The sequence below is a fragment of the Corvus hawaiiensis genome, chromosome 3 (assembly GCF_020740725.1).
Source record: "Corvus hawaiiensis isolate bCorHaw1 chromosome 3, bCorHaw1.pri.cur, whole genome shotgun sequence".
In the NCBI taxonomy this organism is placed as follows: Eukaryota; Metazoa; Chordata; class Aves; order Passeriformes; family Corvidae; genus Corvus; species Corvus hawaiiensis.
Window position 1 is genome coordinate 26,397,815 of NC_063215.1, and position 15,094 is coordinate 26,412,908.

The following is a 15,094-nucleotide window of genomic DNA, read 5'->3' on the forward strand; positions in this document are numbered from 1 at the left end:
AAGACCCTGCAAGAATCTCTTCCATACTTTAGCACATACTTCAATCTCATCTATCAGATGATCCCCTCCTCTAAACTAAAACATCCTTGGCTATACACAGCAGCTCCTATCCAGACCATGCCAAAGAAGTATACAGGTATACAGAATAAATACATCTTCTGTCCAATTGAACAACTCAAACTTTCCTTCCCGAGCAACAGGATACTGCAAAGAAATCTCTGCAAAGACATCTTGTTTAAGGAACATGTAACAATATTAGAAATAACCACTCTACAGAGTAGACCTTGTAAAGTAAAACCTTGTATTGGGCAGGGAGGGAAGGAGTGATGTAGCATGTGCAAAGACATTCAGCAGCAAGGTGTTTATTAGCCCCACTGGAGTGACAGCCACTGCTGCAGACTCATCAGCCCTTAGAATTCTCTTAAGGCTCCTGGGCACATCTCAGAACACCTGGGGGATCCAAATCAGCTACTTCCCCCAGGCTGGCCCTGCTCACAGGTCATGGGTCTGGGCCCTGGGGGCAGCGTGTCCACCAGCCTTGTTATCACACTGGGCCCCCTGTCCCTTGGAGAACAGCCCACGCTCACTGCTCCCCAAGTTCCTCAGAGTTTCAATTTTCTTAGCCAGACGACAGCACAGAAGGTGTTATGGACAAGGGAAATCTCAGTTATCTTCCAAATCTTCACTGCTGTTTTCATAAAACCTGCTCAGGCTGCCTGCCAACATCTGATCCTACTGGAATTTTTATAGAGTTCCTATCACAGATCACTGTGTAGATCCTGTCTTGTCAACAGAGTGGAGGACACTATCAGTGCTTTCAATGAAGTTAGTTACATCCTCAAATGGCAGTATCATAACCTCTCTTGGTATTCTTGTTGACAGCTCCACATTTTATATGGGTTGTCACGGTGGAATAAGTTCGTGGAATTTCTCTGGCTCTGGTTCTTCGTGGAAGTGTCACCATACTGTAGAGTACAGCTCAGTGTTTCATTCTATCCTTTGAATTTTTTATGGATATAAACATAGATGAACAAAAAGCAATGACAACCTTAGAGGCAAAGACCAGAACCTACACTTTTCTCTCCTGCACGCCAATCTACAACTTGCTTTCCTTTCAGCCTTTTTACTCCTACATGTTCACCCAGTAACTCAGTTTTAAAAGAAAAACATTATATTCCTAACCAAATAGCAGAAAAACTCCTGTCATTCTGGTTGCAGATAATCAAAACTCTTCCTGCTCAGAGAGGCCTAAAATTACCCCTAACTCTCAAACACTCAAATCACTGTTATTCTTATGCAAATTCATACAGAAGCAGCATTCAGTTTTGGATTAGGTTTCCCTGGTTAGTAAGCCACAGAAAACATTCAGGCAGTTTGCTATCTGACCTTTGGCATACAGTGAACCCTAGGCAGAGGAAAAGAGCATCACCGCTGGGAATGAAGTATTTCTGAGAAGACACAGATACACTAATACTCATAAATTCAGTTACCTAAAGAAGATGGCAGTGGTAGAAAGCAGCTAACCTGGACCACTGCATGAAAGATCCCAACTTAGGCAGGATTTAGGACTGGATTTTGTCCTTTGTCTTCTATATGATTTTGTTACATATGCCCATACTGCTAAACATCACTGAGTTTGCATTAAGGCTTTGGTACCTCTCAGACTTAATTTCCTGGTTGGACCAGACAAATGAGATTTCTTTGCTTGCACTGAGTGGCCTGAGGGGTAGGCATTAAATCAGCATAACAACACACTGCAGAGCATTTCTTACAAGAATCACAGTATTTTCCAAACATTAATTATGTTTCCAACTAGCAATACTTATGCATAAAGTGTGAGCCTCTCCTAGCTCCTAAGGGAGCTCTTCCCACCTTCTCAGTGTCTTGTTAAAGTCACTTTTCAGAACCTTTTAAGTTGTGCAATGAACTTGTTCTATGGTTAGTACTTCTCCATCACTGGGTTGTTAGGTTAAAGCAATTAAGCACTGTGAATGATAATAATAAAAGCCATTATGTTTAAGCACACATTTGGTCTTTCTGTCAAGTCATCACACAAAGGCAGCACATTAAACAAGATGTGATATAACATGGCCTGCCAGGAAGGTACAGAAAGCCAGGCAGGTGTAAACCACACTCTAATAGGAAAAGTTGCCATGCACATACCATGAGGCCAGGAGAGAGGACAAAATTACAAGTGAAGAAATTATACAGTATTGACAAACAAATAGGTGAAGCAAAAGATGGGTCTGAACAGAACTGTCATGGTGCTGGGGGTGGTGGGTTCTTCTCATGGAGGGGCAGCAGGGCAAGGTCTGGCAGCCAGGGCCCATCCCACTGCCCAGCCAGGGATACCAGGGCAGCTCTGGGCACTGGGAGCCTCCTTGGGCATGGGCTGAGGCTGAGCCAGGCCATGGGCCCACAGGTGGAACCCAGCAGTGCCTGGCTGTGGGGAGCTGGAGACCAGCCCTGCTGCGGAATCAATGGAGGGTCATTCCCAGGGAGCTGACATGGGGTCCCAGACTGTGGGATGCTGGGGCAGCCCAGCGGGGTGGGCTGAGACATTCAAGCCCATTACCAAAACTAACACTAACAGCAACTGTGATACCAATTTAAACATAAAAATAGCTTTATCCTGATGCCAAAAGCCCAACATGTGAGATAAAATGCTCCGCTTGCAGATAAAATTGTTGTCATACTAAAAATATCAGCAGCAACTGACACATGAAAATTCCTGTTTACAAACTCACAGGAAGAACCAGATCATGAAGGATGCCACCCTTCACAAAGCAGATGACAGTGTCCATCAGGAAACATTCAGCATGGGCAAGACAATTGGGAGAAGAGGCAAATATAAAGTTCATAAAAATGCCATTAGTGCCTTCCAAATCAGAAAAAAAGTAATACTGCTAATTTTAAAAGGTTAAATCTTGAAATCATGATTCAGTCTTTGTTTTGATCAGTTGTCTCAAGATATAATTTAACAAGACATTATCTGCATGATTACAGAATGTACTGTCAGTATTTTGGACAAGACTGGGGATGACTAACATTTAACAGTGAGGATTTCACTCCATATGTCCTCTTGTTCAAGTTTTAGAAAAATTTTAGAAGATCAGTATGTGGCTACCAAACAGTGAGAGATCTTAATGCAGTTAAGATTTCAAATGTCAAAAATTATGTTGGATTTCAAAAAGGCCAATAATAGTATCTTTAAATTACTTATATTAAAAATAACCAAGATTTATATTTATAAAACAGAGTAAAGCATAACAGGTAAGTCACAGAGAAACAGGAGAACTGAAACCAAAGCTCCATTGACCAAATACATATCTTAGCAGGATAAAATGAGAAAACATTAGATACTAAGGGAAATTTTTGCTTTACAATACACACATGCCCCTATTTTTCTAAAATTTTCCCATCTGTTAGATGTACCACAGACATTTCTAGATAATGGAGGGAAGTTATAAAGTAACTTTTAAAAAAGGAAAGAGATCGCAATGTTGGTCCCTTTTAACATGAACATTGGGTGTGTAATTTGCTCTGGTACCAGAAGGCTAGTAGGCTAAATGTCCAATGCCAGCAAGTAAATGCTACAGGAAAAGTTTCTGGCATAGCAAAATTCTTAGTCAGATAGAAGCCCTAACCAAACAATGGTGGGAAAAATCAGGATAACAAACAAAGCAGGAGACTTAGTAACTATCAAAAGTAAAGAAGCATCTTGATACAAAAATCAGACAATAATGCACATGTTCATGGATGACCAGAATCAGGGAGACAATGAGACTAGAAAAGCCACTGTAAAGGCTAAGTATCTGAATGAATTCTTTACCAGGAAAGGACCTAGGCTTTAAGACAACATTTTGTTTTCCCTTTCCCCACAGCCTCCTTTACAGAAAAATTACCAAGTTCCATCACAGGAAGAAGTCTCAAAGAATAAATTATGTAGACAGGAAAGCTAAACACATCCACTACAAGCAGCTTACATAGTCATCTACTATCAACTAACTAGGAATTCAGAACAGACTTAAGGTATCAGAGGAAAAAAAAAAACCTGTTTACAAAAACCTACACTAAAATACAGCACTGTTATCCAAATAATACATAAGAAATAAATTAAAATCTTGAGAAATTACTGGTGCAGCTCTGATCAGTTCCACCAAGAGTAACTGGAAAACACAAGTTAAACAAACAAAGAAATCAAACCTAAAATACTGGGAGCAACACTCATAATGTAATGGAAAACTGTGATGTAATGTAATGTAATGTTCTGTAATAGAATGGAAAAGACCTCCAAAATCACTGAGGTCAACCTTAAAACTAACACTGCCAGGCCCACCACTAAACCATGATCCCAATGCCACATCTACACGTCTTTTAAATCCCTTGAGGAATGGTGACTTCGCCACTTCCCTGTTCCGGTAATTTCTGTCATGATAAACCAAATTCCTCCATAATTGTTTGATTTCCTCTGAGTTAGAAACAAAAACAGCTATGTGTATGGCTGTGTAGATACATATACACACACGTGTGTGTGTACATGTAAATAAAAGGAAATTTGACACATATTTACAAAAGCTAACTAAAACCAACTAGGATATAGTGCACAATCCTTTTGTAGCCTGAAAAATTACTTACAGAATAATAGTCCTGAATTTTGGCTGTTTTCCAATGTAAGAAGTATGGTATGGTTTTCCAGAAGTCAACAATGCATTCTACATTTACTAAAGAGCTGGAGAAGGCAGCAAACAACAACAACCAAAAAAAAAAAAAAAAAAAAAAAATCAGTCTTGTCTGATGATACCAATGTGTTCATATTGGGAGAACTCCAAAATGTTAAGACTCAAACTCACTTATGGAAACTAGAAGGATTATTATAAATGGCAAGATAGGAAATGGAATTTAAAACAAAAAGTAAAAAAAAAAAAACCCTGCAAATTAAAAACAGAATATAAGGATCTCTGAACTACCAAGACCATCAGTGGAAAACTGTTAACTGCATAAAGATCAATAAAACTTATACTTGGTATTCAAGAACTACCTAAAAGGTATCAAAGTATATCAAAGATAACTACATAAAACAGTAATGCAACAAAAGTACTACATTCAATCACCCTCACATCACAAAGTACATCAATAGTAGGAGCACTGAAGAATATGTACAGCCATTAAATGCTTTAGCACCATGGCACGGAAAGAACTTGGAGAAGCTGAGATTTTAATCTTGAAATATAGAAGTAAAAACATTATAACCGAAAAAAACCTTATGAAAATACACAAAATGTTAATTAGACTCCCTTTTGCATATTGCTAGACTGACAAAATCAAATTGCAAGCAGACTCCATTATTTCATATAGCATCTGAGCCATTTGTCAACACTAATTGCTAGTCATCAAGACAAATACTGTGATAACCTATTTACTCAGAAGAAAAAAGAAAATAAATCAACTTAAAATTATTTATCAGCCAAGTCATTAAGCCAATACATAGAAAACAAATCTTTGTTAAGATACAGTTAACATCTTACAGTTAAGATACAGAAAACATCTCAGTGCATTTCATAATTAACTTGGTTGCACACAGCAGGGTGGGAGCATTTGCTTTCACTGGCAGTGCAAAACCAGACTGACTCTCTCACCCTGAACAGCAATGCTCACACATCCAGGTGCAAGCCAGAGTAGTGAAACCAGGAGCAAAAGAAACAGTCATTTCAGAAGTGATCATGCTATTGTCTGTCCCCTTGGTGGTGTTCCCTCTCTCTGCACTTTCCCTGACAGGGATTAAACTAGCGTGGAATTTCGCTCACAGTAGGACACAAGCACATCAGCGCACGACCTGATACTCAAGTCCCAGTCAGGCTTGATCCCGACTCTAGGAACTCAAGTGCACAGCAGGAACCAGCACATGGCCACATAGCCTGAGAAATCTCATTCAACACACACAGTTTTTACATTACATTATGATAAGAAAGATCTCAAAGATATCTCTACAGCTTCAACTACAGCTCAGGGAGTGAAGACCACACTGCTTCCTAGGACTAGAGCCAGAGCTCCAGAGTGCTCTCTGTGCCAGTGGCAGGCAGAAGGTGAATGGAATAGAGGTCTTCCCTTTTTCCACCATGAGAGGGAAGGGGCCAGCCTGGCAAGGAAGTACAATTCACTCCACAGGAAGAACCTCAAAGGAAACCCATTTTCTGCCTGCACTTTGTAGGTGCAGGTCCACAAGGAATCCAACCTACAGCTAAAATTTAACTTAAAAGTGACGAAGGAAGGAAGAAAGGGGAACCAAGGGTAGAGTAACAGAATCGCACTGGGTCTTCCAGATGCTAGGAACAAAGTCTTCTTAAAAAAACAAGTTTCCCCTGACCTCCAATGAAGAAGTATTCCCCTAAAAAGCCAAATGATCAGAAGTGAGTAGACTCAAGGAGTATTAGATGGGGAAACACAAAGAGATAAATCCAACATCCAGCACAAATTATACAAAGATCCATCAACAATTTAGTCATACACCCAGACCTCCAACAGATGATTCACGGTGTTGCCACTGAAATGGTTACAAAAATCTGGGCACCAAATTCAAAGTACGTTTCAAGCTTAGAATAAAGATGATCCCCCACTTATTATTTAATCCAATCCTTATATTTGGTATTAAAATGCAAATTATTGCAGAGACACACAAGCTCTCAAAGTGTAAACTTAATTCTTTAAGTTCTCTTGAGTATCATGGGGTTCCCAAAGCAATGCTTCAGTATGACAGTCAAAGTATCAAGGCATAAACATGTATTGTTTCTAGGACACTAATATAATCTTTATAAATTAGATTATGATTGGTTTATGCGGCTCAGTCCTACCATACACCCACTTTAAACAGCATGTTGGATGGCTGGACTCAGCGTAATCCAAGATCTGAAGGAAATGTATATCCATGAGAAAGCAAAAATAAATGTACAATTTAAGTAGAAACATACAAGGTCTATGAGAATGAATGTGATTTCATTTAATACAATTTGCAACAGCATAAAATGAGAATTCGGGTGGATATTCTCAGAGGTAGGATAGATCTGGCCTCACAAGAAGTATATGGACTTCATTAACGAGGGCTCTATTTTAAAATATTGAAACAAAAATACAATGTAAAAGTATCCTGTTGAGCATGGTAAAATTATAAGGTAATTTCATCAAGGGACTTAATCAACTTTGGCTTTCTTCCTGTGGCTCATCTGTGTCTGTTCTTCTCTACTTTAAAGAGATATTGAGCCAAATGCTGCTTTAACTCCAGTGTAAACTGGAGGTAGACAAAAATTTCCAGCAAAGAAAAATGAAAAAAAAAAGCTACCCAAAACCACAACGAATGTTTCTCAGCAACTGTTTTCTTAAAAACTGAATGAAGAGGGTAGAAGGCATAAAGCCTGAGTAACACATCTGCTCCACAAAGAAAATTTCAGTATGTTTGAAATGTATGTTCTTAATTCAGAAATCAACTTTCTAAAAATTATGATTAATTTTCCACCAGAGAAGATTTCATCTTTAAAACCTTTCAAAAACTGAGTTTTAAATGCAGAACTAATCTGTAATAAGTGCTATTATGAAATAGTTTTCAACATCAGGTGGATCTCAATAATAAATATACAGTAACTGGAGGAAAATTTCCAAGGCACAAACAGCAGGGAAGAACCTAATTGCTATTAAAGGTCATTGGGACTGGCAATCACATTGCTATATGTTCTTTTGAAAATATCCTACTCTGAAACCATAACTACCTTAGCAACAATACCTTATTCCCAGAAGTTACATACAACTACACAGCAGTGGCTTCTCCAGACAAGTACTCTAGTCATTTCCTAATTCCTAGGACGTAATGTAAACCCTTTATCTCGAAATTAAAAATTTATCTAAAGGCAAAGTAATCTAAAGCATTAAATATTTATTAACATCAATAGCTAAATTCCTGACTCCCACAAAAATTAACGGAAGTTTTGTTTGAATAAAAACCACAGCACTGCAAGTGCCATTTCTCTTTCAAAAAAAGCTGTTTTGCTTGAACAGTTCAGGATGCTTTATCATTATTATTACTGCAAAATGTCTGTCCAAATGATTACACTCATTTTCTAATGCTGCTTCTACTGTGCCTAGGAGACTCGTCACATGAGGAACACACAGAGGGTAATCTGATCAGGCAGAAGCAGAGTCTGTGAGCAGACTGACAGGATATCCATTTCAGTACCCAGCAAGAGACTTTCTAGAACTTCTCTGTTCACCTATAGTCTCATCTGCAAACTGCCCAAAACTTGCCTCTGAAAGCTGTGTACAGAGTCAGACTTTTACCCATTTTGTGAACTAAAACATACACACATTTCTCTAATCCCAGTATAGAAGAGCTCTACTAATTTTAGATTCACATGGTGCCAAGTGTCATAGCTGTCAGATAGCTGGATACCTGAACCTCAGGCCAAACTAATTTAGTTTTCCAACACAATTAGGTTATGAACCCCACTTAACTGCTGATCTGTATTTATATGCATTGCAGAACACATCATTAAATACTGTAATTTCACATGTTAACTATGAAGCTGAACAATGAAGATATGTATAAAAGCAAACCAAGTTCAAAAGGGCCATGTGGCTATAATCAAGAGCAGATTTTGGCCTATGCCACTGGAAAGCCCATCAGAGGACTAATCCTCCTCGTCTTACAGAAATAGTTACACTAATTGTGTGATTGCGAGGAGCAGAATTTAACCCTCAATACATTTGCCTAGAATCTTCACCCTTTGACAGATTCATTGGCAGTTATTGTCATCTTGTACAAAATCCAAGGAATTAATAGATTAAAAGTTCACAGCAAAATTATGTACCAGATAAAATAAAATTAAATCCAGGAACACAATGACTTGCTTTTAAAGCAGCTACAGCCAAATTGCAATACCCTACAGGAGGCCTGATTTTAGCAGGAATATGCCTTATCAAAGGATGAACTATTACTTGGGCCCCAGTCTTGGGAAGAGCCTTGCGTGGGTGGGTTTCCAAAGCCAGTCTTTCCCCACAAAAGCACCGAGGCTGCCTACACAGATCAACTTGTAAAATTTGGCTATTAACATGCCCTTCAGGATTTAACCAGCAGACTGAAGTGTCTTTGTAAGCATTGTTTCACCTGTTTGAAAGCTGGGTTGACTGGAAGCATTCAGTACATGAATATTTTCACCCACTACAGAAAAACAAGGCTTTGTTAAATTAAACGGCTTTAATGATGTTTTACAGGAAACATTTCAGGCATGCAGCAATAAGCTGCATTCATATTTGACATTTACAAAACGTTATTATTTTAAGCCTGAACTTATAAAATACTTGCACTTAAATTCAAGCATGTGAATAAGCCCATTTTTATTTTATAAAGCATTTAATTTCAAGTACATGCTGAAATGGTGGAATAAATTCCTCAAATCAGGCATGTTTTAAATAGCGTAGGGGAAAAAAATACAGCATAATCTGGTTTCCAAGCAAAATACCACTAGAAATAAGCCAAGTAGATCATAGAAAACAATTACTAACACCTCAACCAAAAATATAAACTGAGACAAAACAAGCCTTTTAACACAATAGTGACTGAAATTTATTTTCCTTTTTTCTCTCCTCATACTTCACCATCTCTTGGTTTTCATCCTAAAAAAAGAATTATGGAATATTCCTATGAGCTCTATTTAAAAGATGTTGCTGACTCAATGGGAATTGGGAAGTACCAGGAAAGCAACGAAGCAGACCTTTGATCTCTGCTCCAATTCACATACCAAAGATATTTGAATCAATAGCCAAATTCTGTCTGCCCTAGTCAACCAAACAGGTACCTATTAAAATCATGGAGAAGCAGCTGCAGCTTATGTATCCCATCAAACTAAGCTTCAGAAAGTGCTACCCGAATCTCAAGGCCTTTACACAGACAAACCTCACAGAATTGCCCAATATTCAAGTTCTTCTTATTTTACTCCAAGACCTCTTCAACTTAGCTCAAGTGAAGACCTCATACAAGTCAAATCAGCAAGATCTGGTTCATATTTAGGATGAAGGTACTCAGGAAAACATCCCATCTCCAAGCCCTTCAAAAGTCAGAACTTCCACTCTTAATAAAGAGGAATGTTGAAAGAGAGTAAACTGCAGGTTTTACATTTTTAGGTGGCCCAAGCTGTCCATTAATTTTGTCCAACTTCAGGCAGCACAAAAGCTATTATGTTTCCATCCCTAATTGAAGACAGTTTCTGTTGGCTACAATTCTTCCTTCCCAGGAAGGTAACCTGTTGTAGGAAGTATGCTAGGAACATGGGAAACAACAGTGTTGTCTTGCTGAAGATTTGCACAGTGGCAAAGAAAGGATTAGGTGACGCACAGCTGGATAATCCACACATGCCCACTAGTCAGCCAAAATAACTTTCCCATTTGAAAAACAAAATTTAAAAGTGATCAAGCTGAAGGCTAGATACTACCAGTATCTGGAAAGAGGTCAAAGAAAACCATCCATAGTGGAAACTACCCAACCAATTACTCACTTCAGGATTTCCTTCTGCATTCAAAATCAGAACCCTGAAGCAGAAGATCCAATTAGTTCATAGCCAAGAGCCCAGAAGAGCAAGATTTCTGCTAACTAAAAATTCAGGTCCCCAACTTCAAAGCATAAATAAGGAAACTCAGAAATTCGCATATTCCAGAGCCAAGAGCATCTGTCATGGTGTCTCCTGTCTTTGCTCTATAAAGAAGATATTCTCTGAAGAATATCCCTGGACCAAGCCTGATACCCAACACATTTAGGAGCCTCCAAATTCCTAAAATGCAGCAGCAATTCATTTTCAGATGTATAAAAACCATTCTGCATAAATGCTCCCTTCCTGAAGTCAGCTCAAAGGAGCTGGACAACAGGCATCTATTGTTTTTATCTTAAATCAAAACCTGTCCCTACTGTCAGAACAGCTTTACTTGACACTAACCTCAATCAATCATTAGAACAAATTACATTGTCTCTGAACCCTACACAGGCAACAAAATGCATCAGATGACCTGCTAGCTCTCGCCCATCTCCAGTGTCTTTGTTCTCAGAATACAGAACCAGAGCTGTTTGCTGTGCTTCAGCTGAATGTGTAGTATTACAGATCTTTTTAAAGCAGGAGAGCAACACCAACAGTGAAACAGAATGCACCAAAGTTTAACAACCTCACCCGAGTTTCGCTGTCCCCAGTCCCAGACTTACTCCTCCTTCCTACAGACACAAGGAAGGGTTATGCAGCAAGCCCAAAGTAGCCAAAGGAAGCACTAATCAGGCACCCATTCCAAACAAAACATTCATGTGACACCTTTCCTAGCATTCGCAACAATTTAGTGAAAACCCTGAATTGCAAGACTGTATTTTTCACGGGCAGCCACGTCAAGCTGAATTTTCTATAGATGTAGATGCATAAATCTAGAACATTAAAAGCTCTGCAGAGCCCAGATAACCCTATATATTTAAAATTTTAAGGGCTTGCATAGTTAAAAGAACATTGTTGAATAACTACGATTTAGTCAACACTTAACTCCGTGAATTAGCTCTTTTCCAGATACCGCAATCACGCTGTCATTAACAGATGTGCCCATATCAAAAATGATGTCAAAATGGAGACAACCTAGTTACATAATTGTTCAAAATCTTTCAGAAAACGGTTGTTGCAACTGCTATTCAAATGAAAGTTTGCTACCTGAACTGAAAAATACATGAAAGAGTGACCATTTCAGAGGGATGATATATCCATATCTTGATTCTCAGTTTATTACTTCAGATTTATAGCAGAGGAAATCTAATGAACATACTGCATTTACAGCTTAAAATCATAATATTCAGACTTCTAATACTCAAATAATAATGGCATGGAACAATGCATTCCTCTGCCATCTGACAGAGATGGCATTTAATGTTTTAAAAATGAAATGTATATGAAATACTATTGGACATTTTCTTATTTAACAAGAAGGCTACAACTAACAATTTCATTACATTTTGTTCCCAGGCAATGGTGAGGTAACTTACAGAGCACCAAGAATAATTTTTTAAGTTCTTTACAACCTCCTAGAGAACTCAAATACAGTTTTGGAGAAAAAGTTTAATTTTTAGTTATATTAACAAATATTTGTAGGATTTCTCATCTTCCTATTCAGTCACAAACAAGATGTGAAATGTGTAAAATGCTACAGATAAACAATACTAGATGTTTTATTGCCACTTTCATAATAAAGGTTTGCCTTCAAATTTTTAGAGGTGCTACCAACAAAGAAACAGGTTTTTCCCCTGAAGAAGTAGCTTGATTTAACCTGATTTCTAAAACATCTGAGATAATGTGACTTCTTTTCCTCCATCAAAATGCTTTAGAAATACTGCCAAATAACTACTAATCAAGGAAGAAAAAAAAAAAAAGTTGACAGCCAGCAACTGAGCTGACCATGGATCAGAAAACAACACTCTCTTCTCCCATAGCAAACAGCACTTCTGTGGTATGTCAGATTTAGCAAACAGTTGCCTAATTATTTACTGTCACAGCAAGAGACATGATCAGCAGACAGAATTTGGAGACACACAAATATCCTGCTTTCAACCGTTAAAGCAACAAGGTACTTGGTATTGCATGATCTTCAAGATCCGCAGCCTACTTCGGCTACAGAAACAGAGGAAGAGTAAAAATTCATTTTTCTGTTTGAAAAGGGCAGGTTTTATCTTCCTAAATCAAACTGCCTGAACATCTTAATGATGTGGCATCATATGATCCCAAGCCTTCCAAGACAGGCAACGAGTTTTGTACAGCTGACTCTGCTAGTTACAGTACTCAACAGCTGGTACATAGATAATTTGGCACCCTGATAATGGCTTAGATGAGTATGAAGCATTCTGCAGACTGTAAAAAGGAAAAAAAAAAATAAGAACCATCAGCTTTAAAATTATAGCTTGAAGCTCATCTTACAAAGTCAACAAAGTTCACATTTGAGTAAGAATTTACTAAAGGAGGTGTTTACAAAACTGAGAAATTCAGAGAAATGGCACTCCCTCTTCAAAGCCTATATTGTAGCAATTCTTTTCTGATTAGATCAGCTCCCATAGCAAGTCATCAGAACAACAACCACTGTAGTGAAGTCATACTACTGGGACTCAAATGGGAAATCATGACTGGCTTGAAAACACATTTTAAAAAGTAATGCGTTTTCCAGGTTTCCAATATATCTTAATTAAAACAAGTCCAAATCTTTACCTTTGCTCCAGATGGCTAAATAAAGTCTACCTCGAGCAGCAAAACACAGCATACCAATATACCAAATAAGACATTAAAAACTAAGACAGCACATATTGGATCCTTCTGTATAATTTCAGGATTTGGCTGTCACTGAAAATAGCATGTGAATGGACTCTGTGTTACTCCCACAATATGATATACTCAAATACTTTCAGAATGTGCTTTATTTCTTACAGAGAAGTAAATTAGTTTTCAGAGTGTATTTAATTAAAATCCTACTGTTCCCCAACATTAAAAAAAAAAATCAAACCTTTCAGTTCTTTTCCTGATGAAACTCCCATTGAAACAGGCGAAATTAGGCCTAATCTCTTTCCCAGGTTTATAAGCAAGTAATTGGTAGTAGAAGGAACCTTATTAAACCTAATTCTAGCAGGAAATAAAAGGTAATCCAAAGGAGAAAAACAAGTTTATTCAGCAGTTATTTACAAAGTAAACAGTCCACTATCTCCAAAATTTTGCAAAAATCAGATCAGCTGCATATAAATTGATGATTTAAAAAAAGGAGAGAATGGAATAAAGATGTGCTTTTGAAGATGATGGCAACCATCAAATGGCAATTATTTCTCAACTGAAATGTACTAATGCATTTCAGTACAGAAACAGTGCACATGCTCGATAGCTGCATTGACACAATGGGCAACAGACACAAAGGAGTCATTAGTCAATACTGTTAATGACACATGAAATTGCAAGTGACACCCGTATAAAGTACACTCACACCCAACAAGTTCTCATAGTCAAAATAACCATCTGTTGAAGCTTTATTTTTCAAATACTACCACTAACAACACAGAATAAATAAAATTACTTATCAGTATCTTCAAATCAAGCTGTCTTAAACTATGCCACTCCCATTCCCATCAGTGGAAACCATTTAACAAAAATCTTCAGGACTGACTGAAGACATACAGCTGAAAAACTTCAGATATGAAATCTAGCATCTTATTCCCTAACATTACAAAAGGACTCAGCACTGCAAATGTCAGCATATACTGTGACATGCTGTAAAAACTATTTCAGGGATGAAGGTTCAGTATGAACAGTTAACTCCCTTTCTCACTTGAATTAAAATCAGAGCTGTAACACTTTTGATAAGCTTCTTCAAATTTAGTACTAGCAAATGTACTGAAAAACAGCAATGAATCATCCAAAACCGTCTCTTCCATCCCGATGCTTAAGAAATCAATGTAATTTACATTTCTAGCAAGATGAATTTAGCTGCGTGCATCTTCGTCATGATAAACGCCTTTTTCCTTATTTTTCTGCATTCGATGAAAAAACTCAGGTTCTACACGAACTAAGCTAATTCTTTGCCCTAGCCCAAATAAACAAACAAATAAAAAGGTAAAGAAAAGCAGAAGCTTTAAATACGAAAACACATCGAGACATAAATCACTGTGTCCGCACTGCACTCGAAAAGCGACTTTTAAACACACGAGAGCGCCTGTCACACACTGGTGAGGTGACGCCGTGTTTATATTTATAGCACAAGCCGCCCACGTCCGTTCCCCCCAGACCGACCCACGCAGGAACGCGAGGCCACCAGTCCTCCCCACCTGGCCGCCAGCGCCTCCCGGGTCCGCAGTCGCCACACCCGGTGGGGCGAGCGGCCCGAGCGGGTGCGGCGCCACGGCGCGGGGAGCACTGCCCTACCTTTGTATCTCTCTAGGACATCTTCGTAGGCTTGCAGGTACTCCTGCTCCTCGGCGTAGAAATACGCGCCAGGGGAGAGGTAGCCAGCCATGGCCGGCAGCTAGCCCAGCCCTGCCCGCCTGTGCGGCTCCGAACGGCCGGCA

At 38.6% G+C, this 15,094-nt stretch overlaps 1 protein-coding gene across 16 annotated transcripts in view; it reads right to left on the reverse strand.

Annotated features, from left to right (window-relative positions):
- The window catches only part of DST (dystonin), a 299,250-nt gene that overhangs the window by 248,861 nt on the left and 35,295 nt on the right, over window positions 1-15,094 (reverse strand). For 3 of the 16 annotated variants that reach the window (XM_048296875.1, XM_048296874.1, XM_048296873.1), the window contains exon 1: window positions 14,952-15,057. The exons of 10 other annotated variants lie outside the window; for them this stretch is intronic. In XM_048296875.1, the coding sequence (XP_048152832.1) occupies window positions 14,952-15,042 (91 nt within the window). In that variant the 5' untranslated portion in view covers window positions 15,043-15,057. Of the gene's footprint in view, window positions 1-14,951; window positions 15,061-15,094 lie in introns of those variants that run through there. 3 more of the 16 variants (XM_048296881.1, XM_048296869.1, XM_048296882.1) reach the window with 2 other exon arrangements.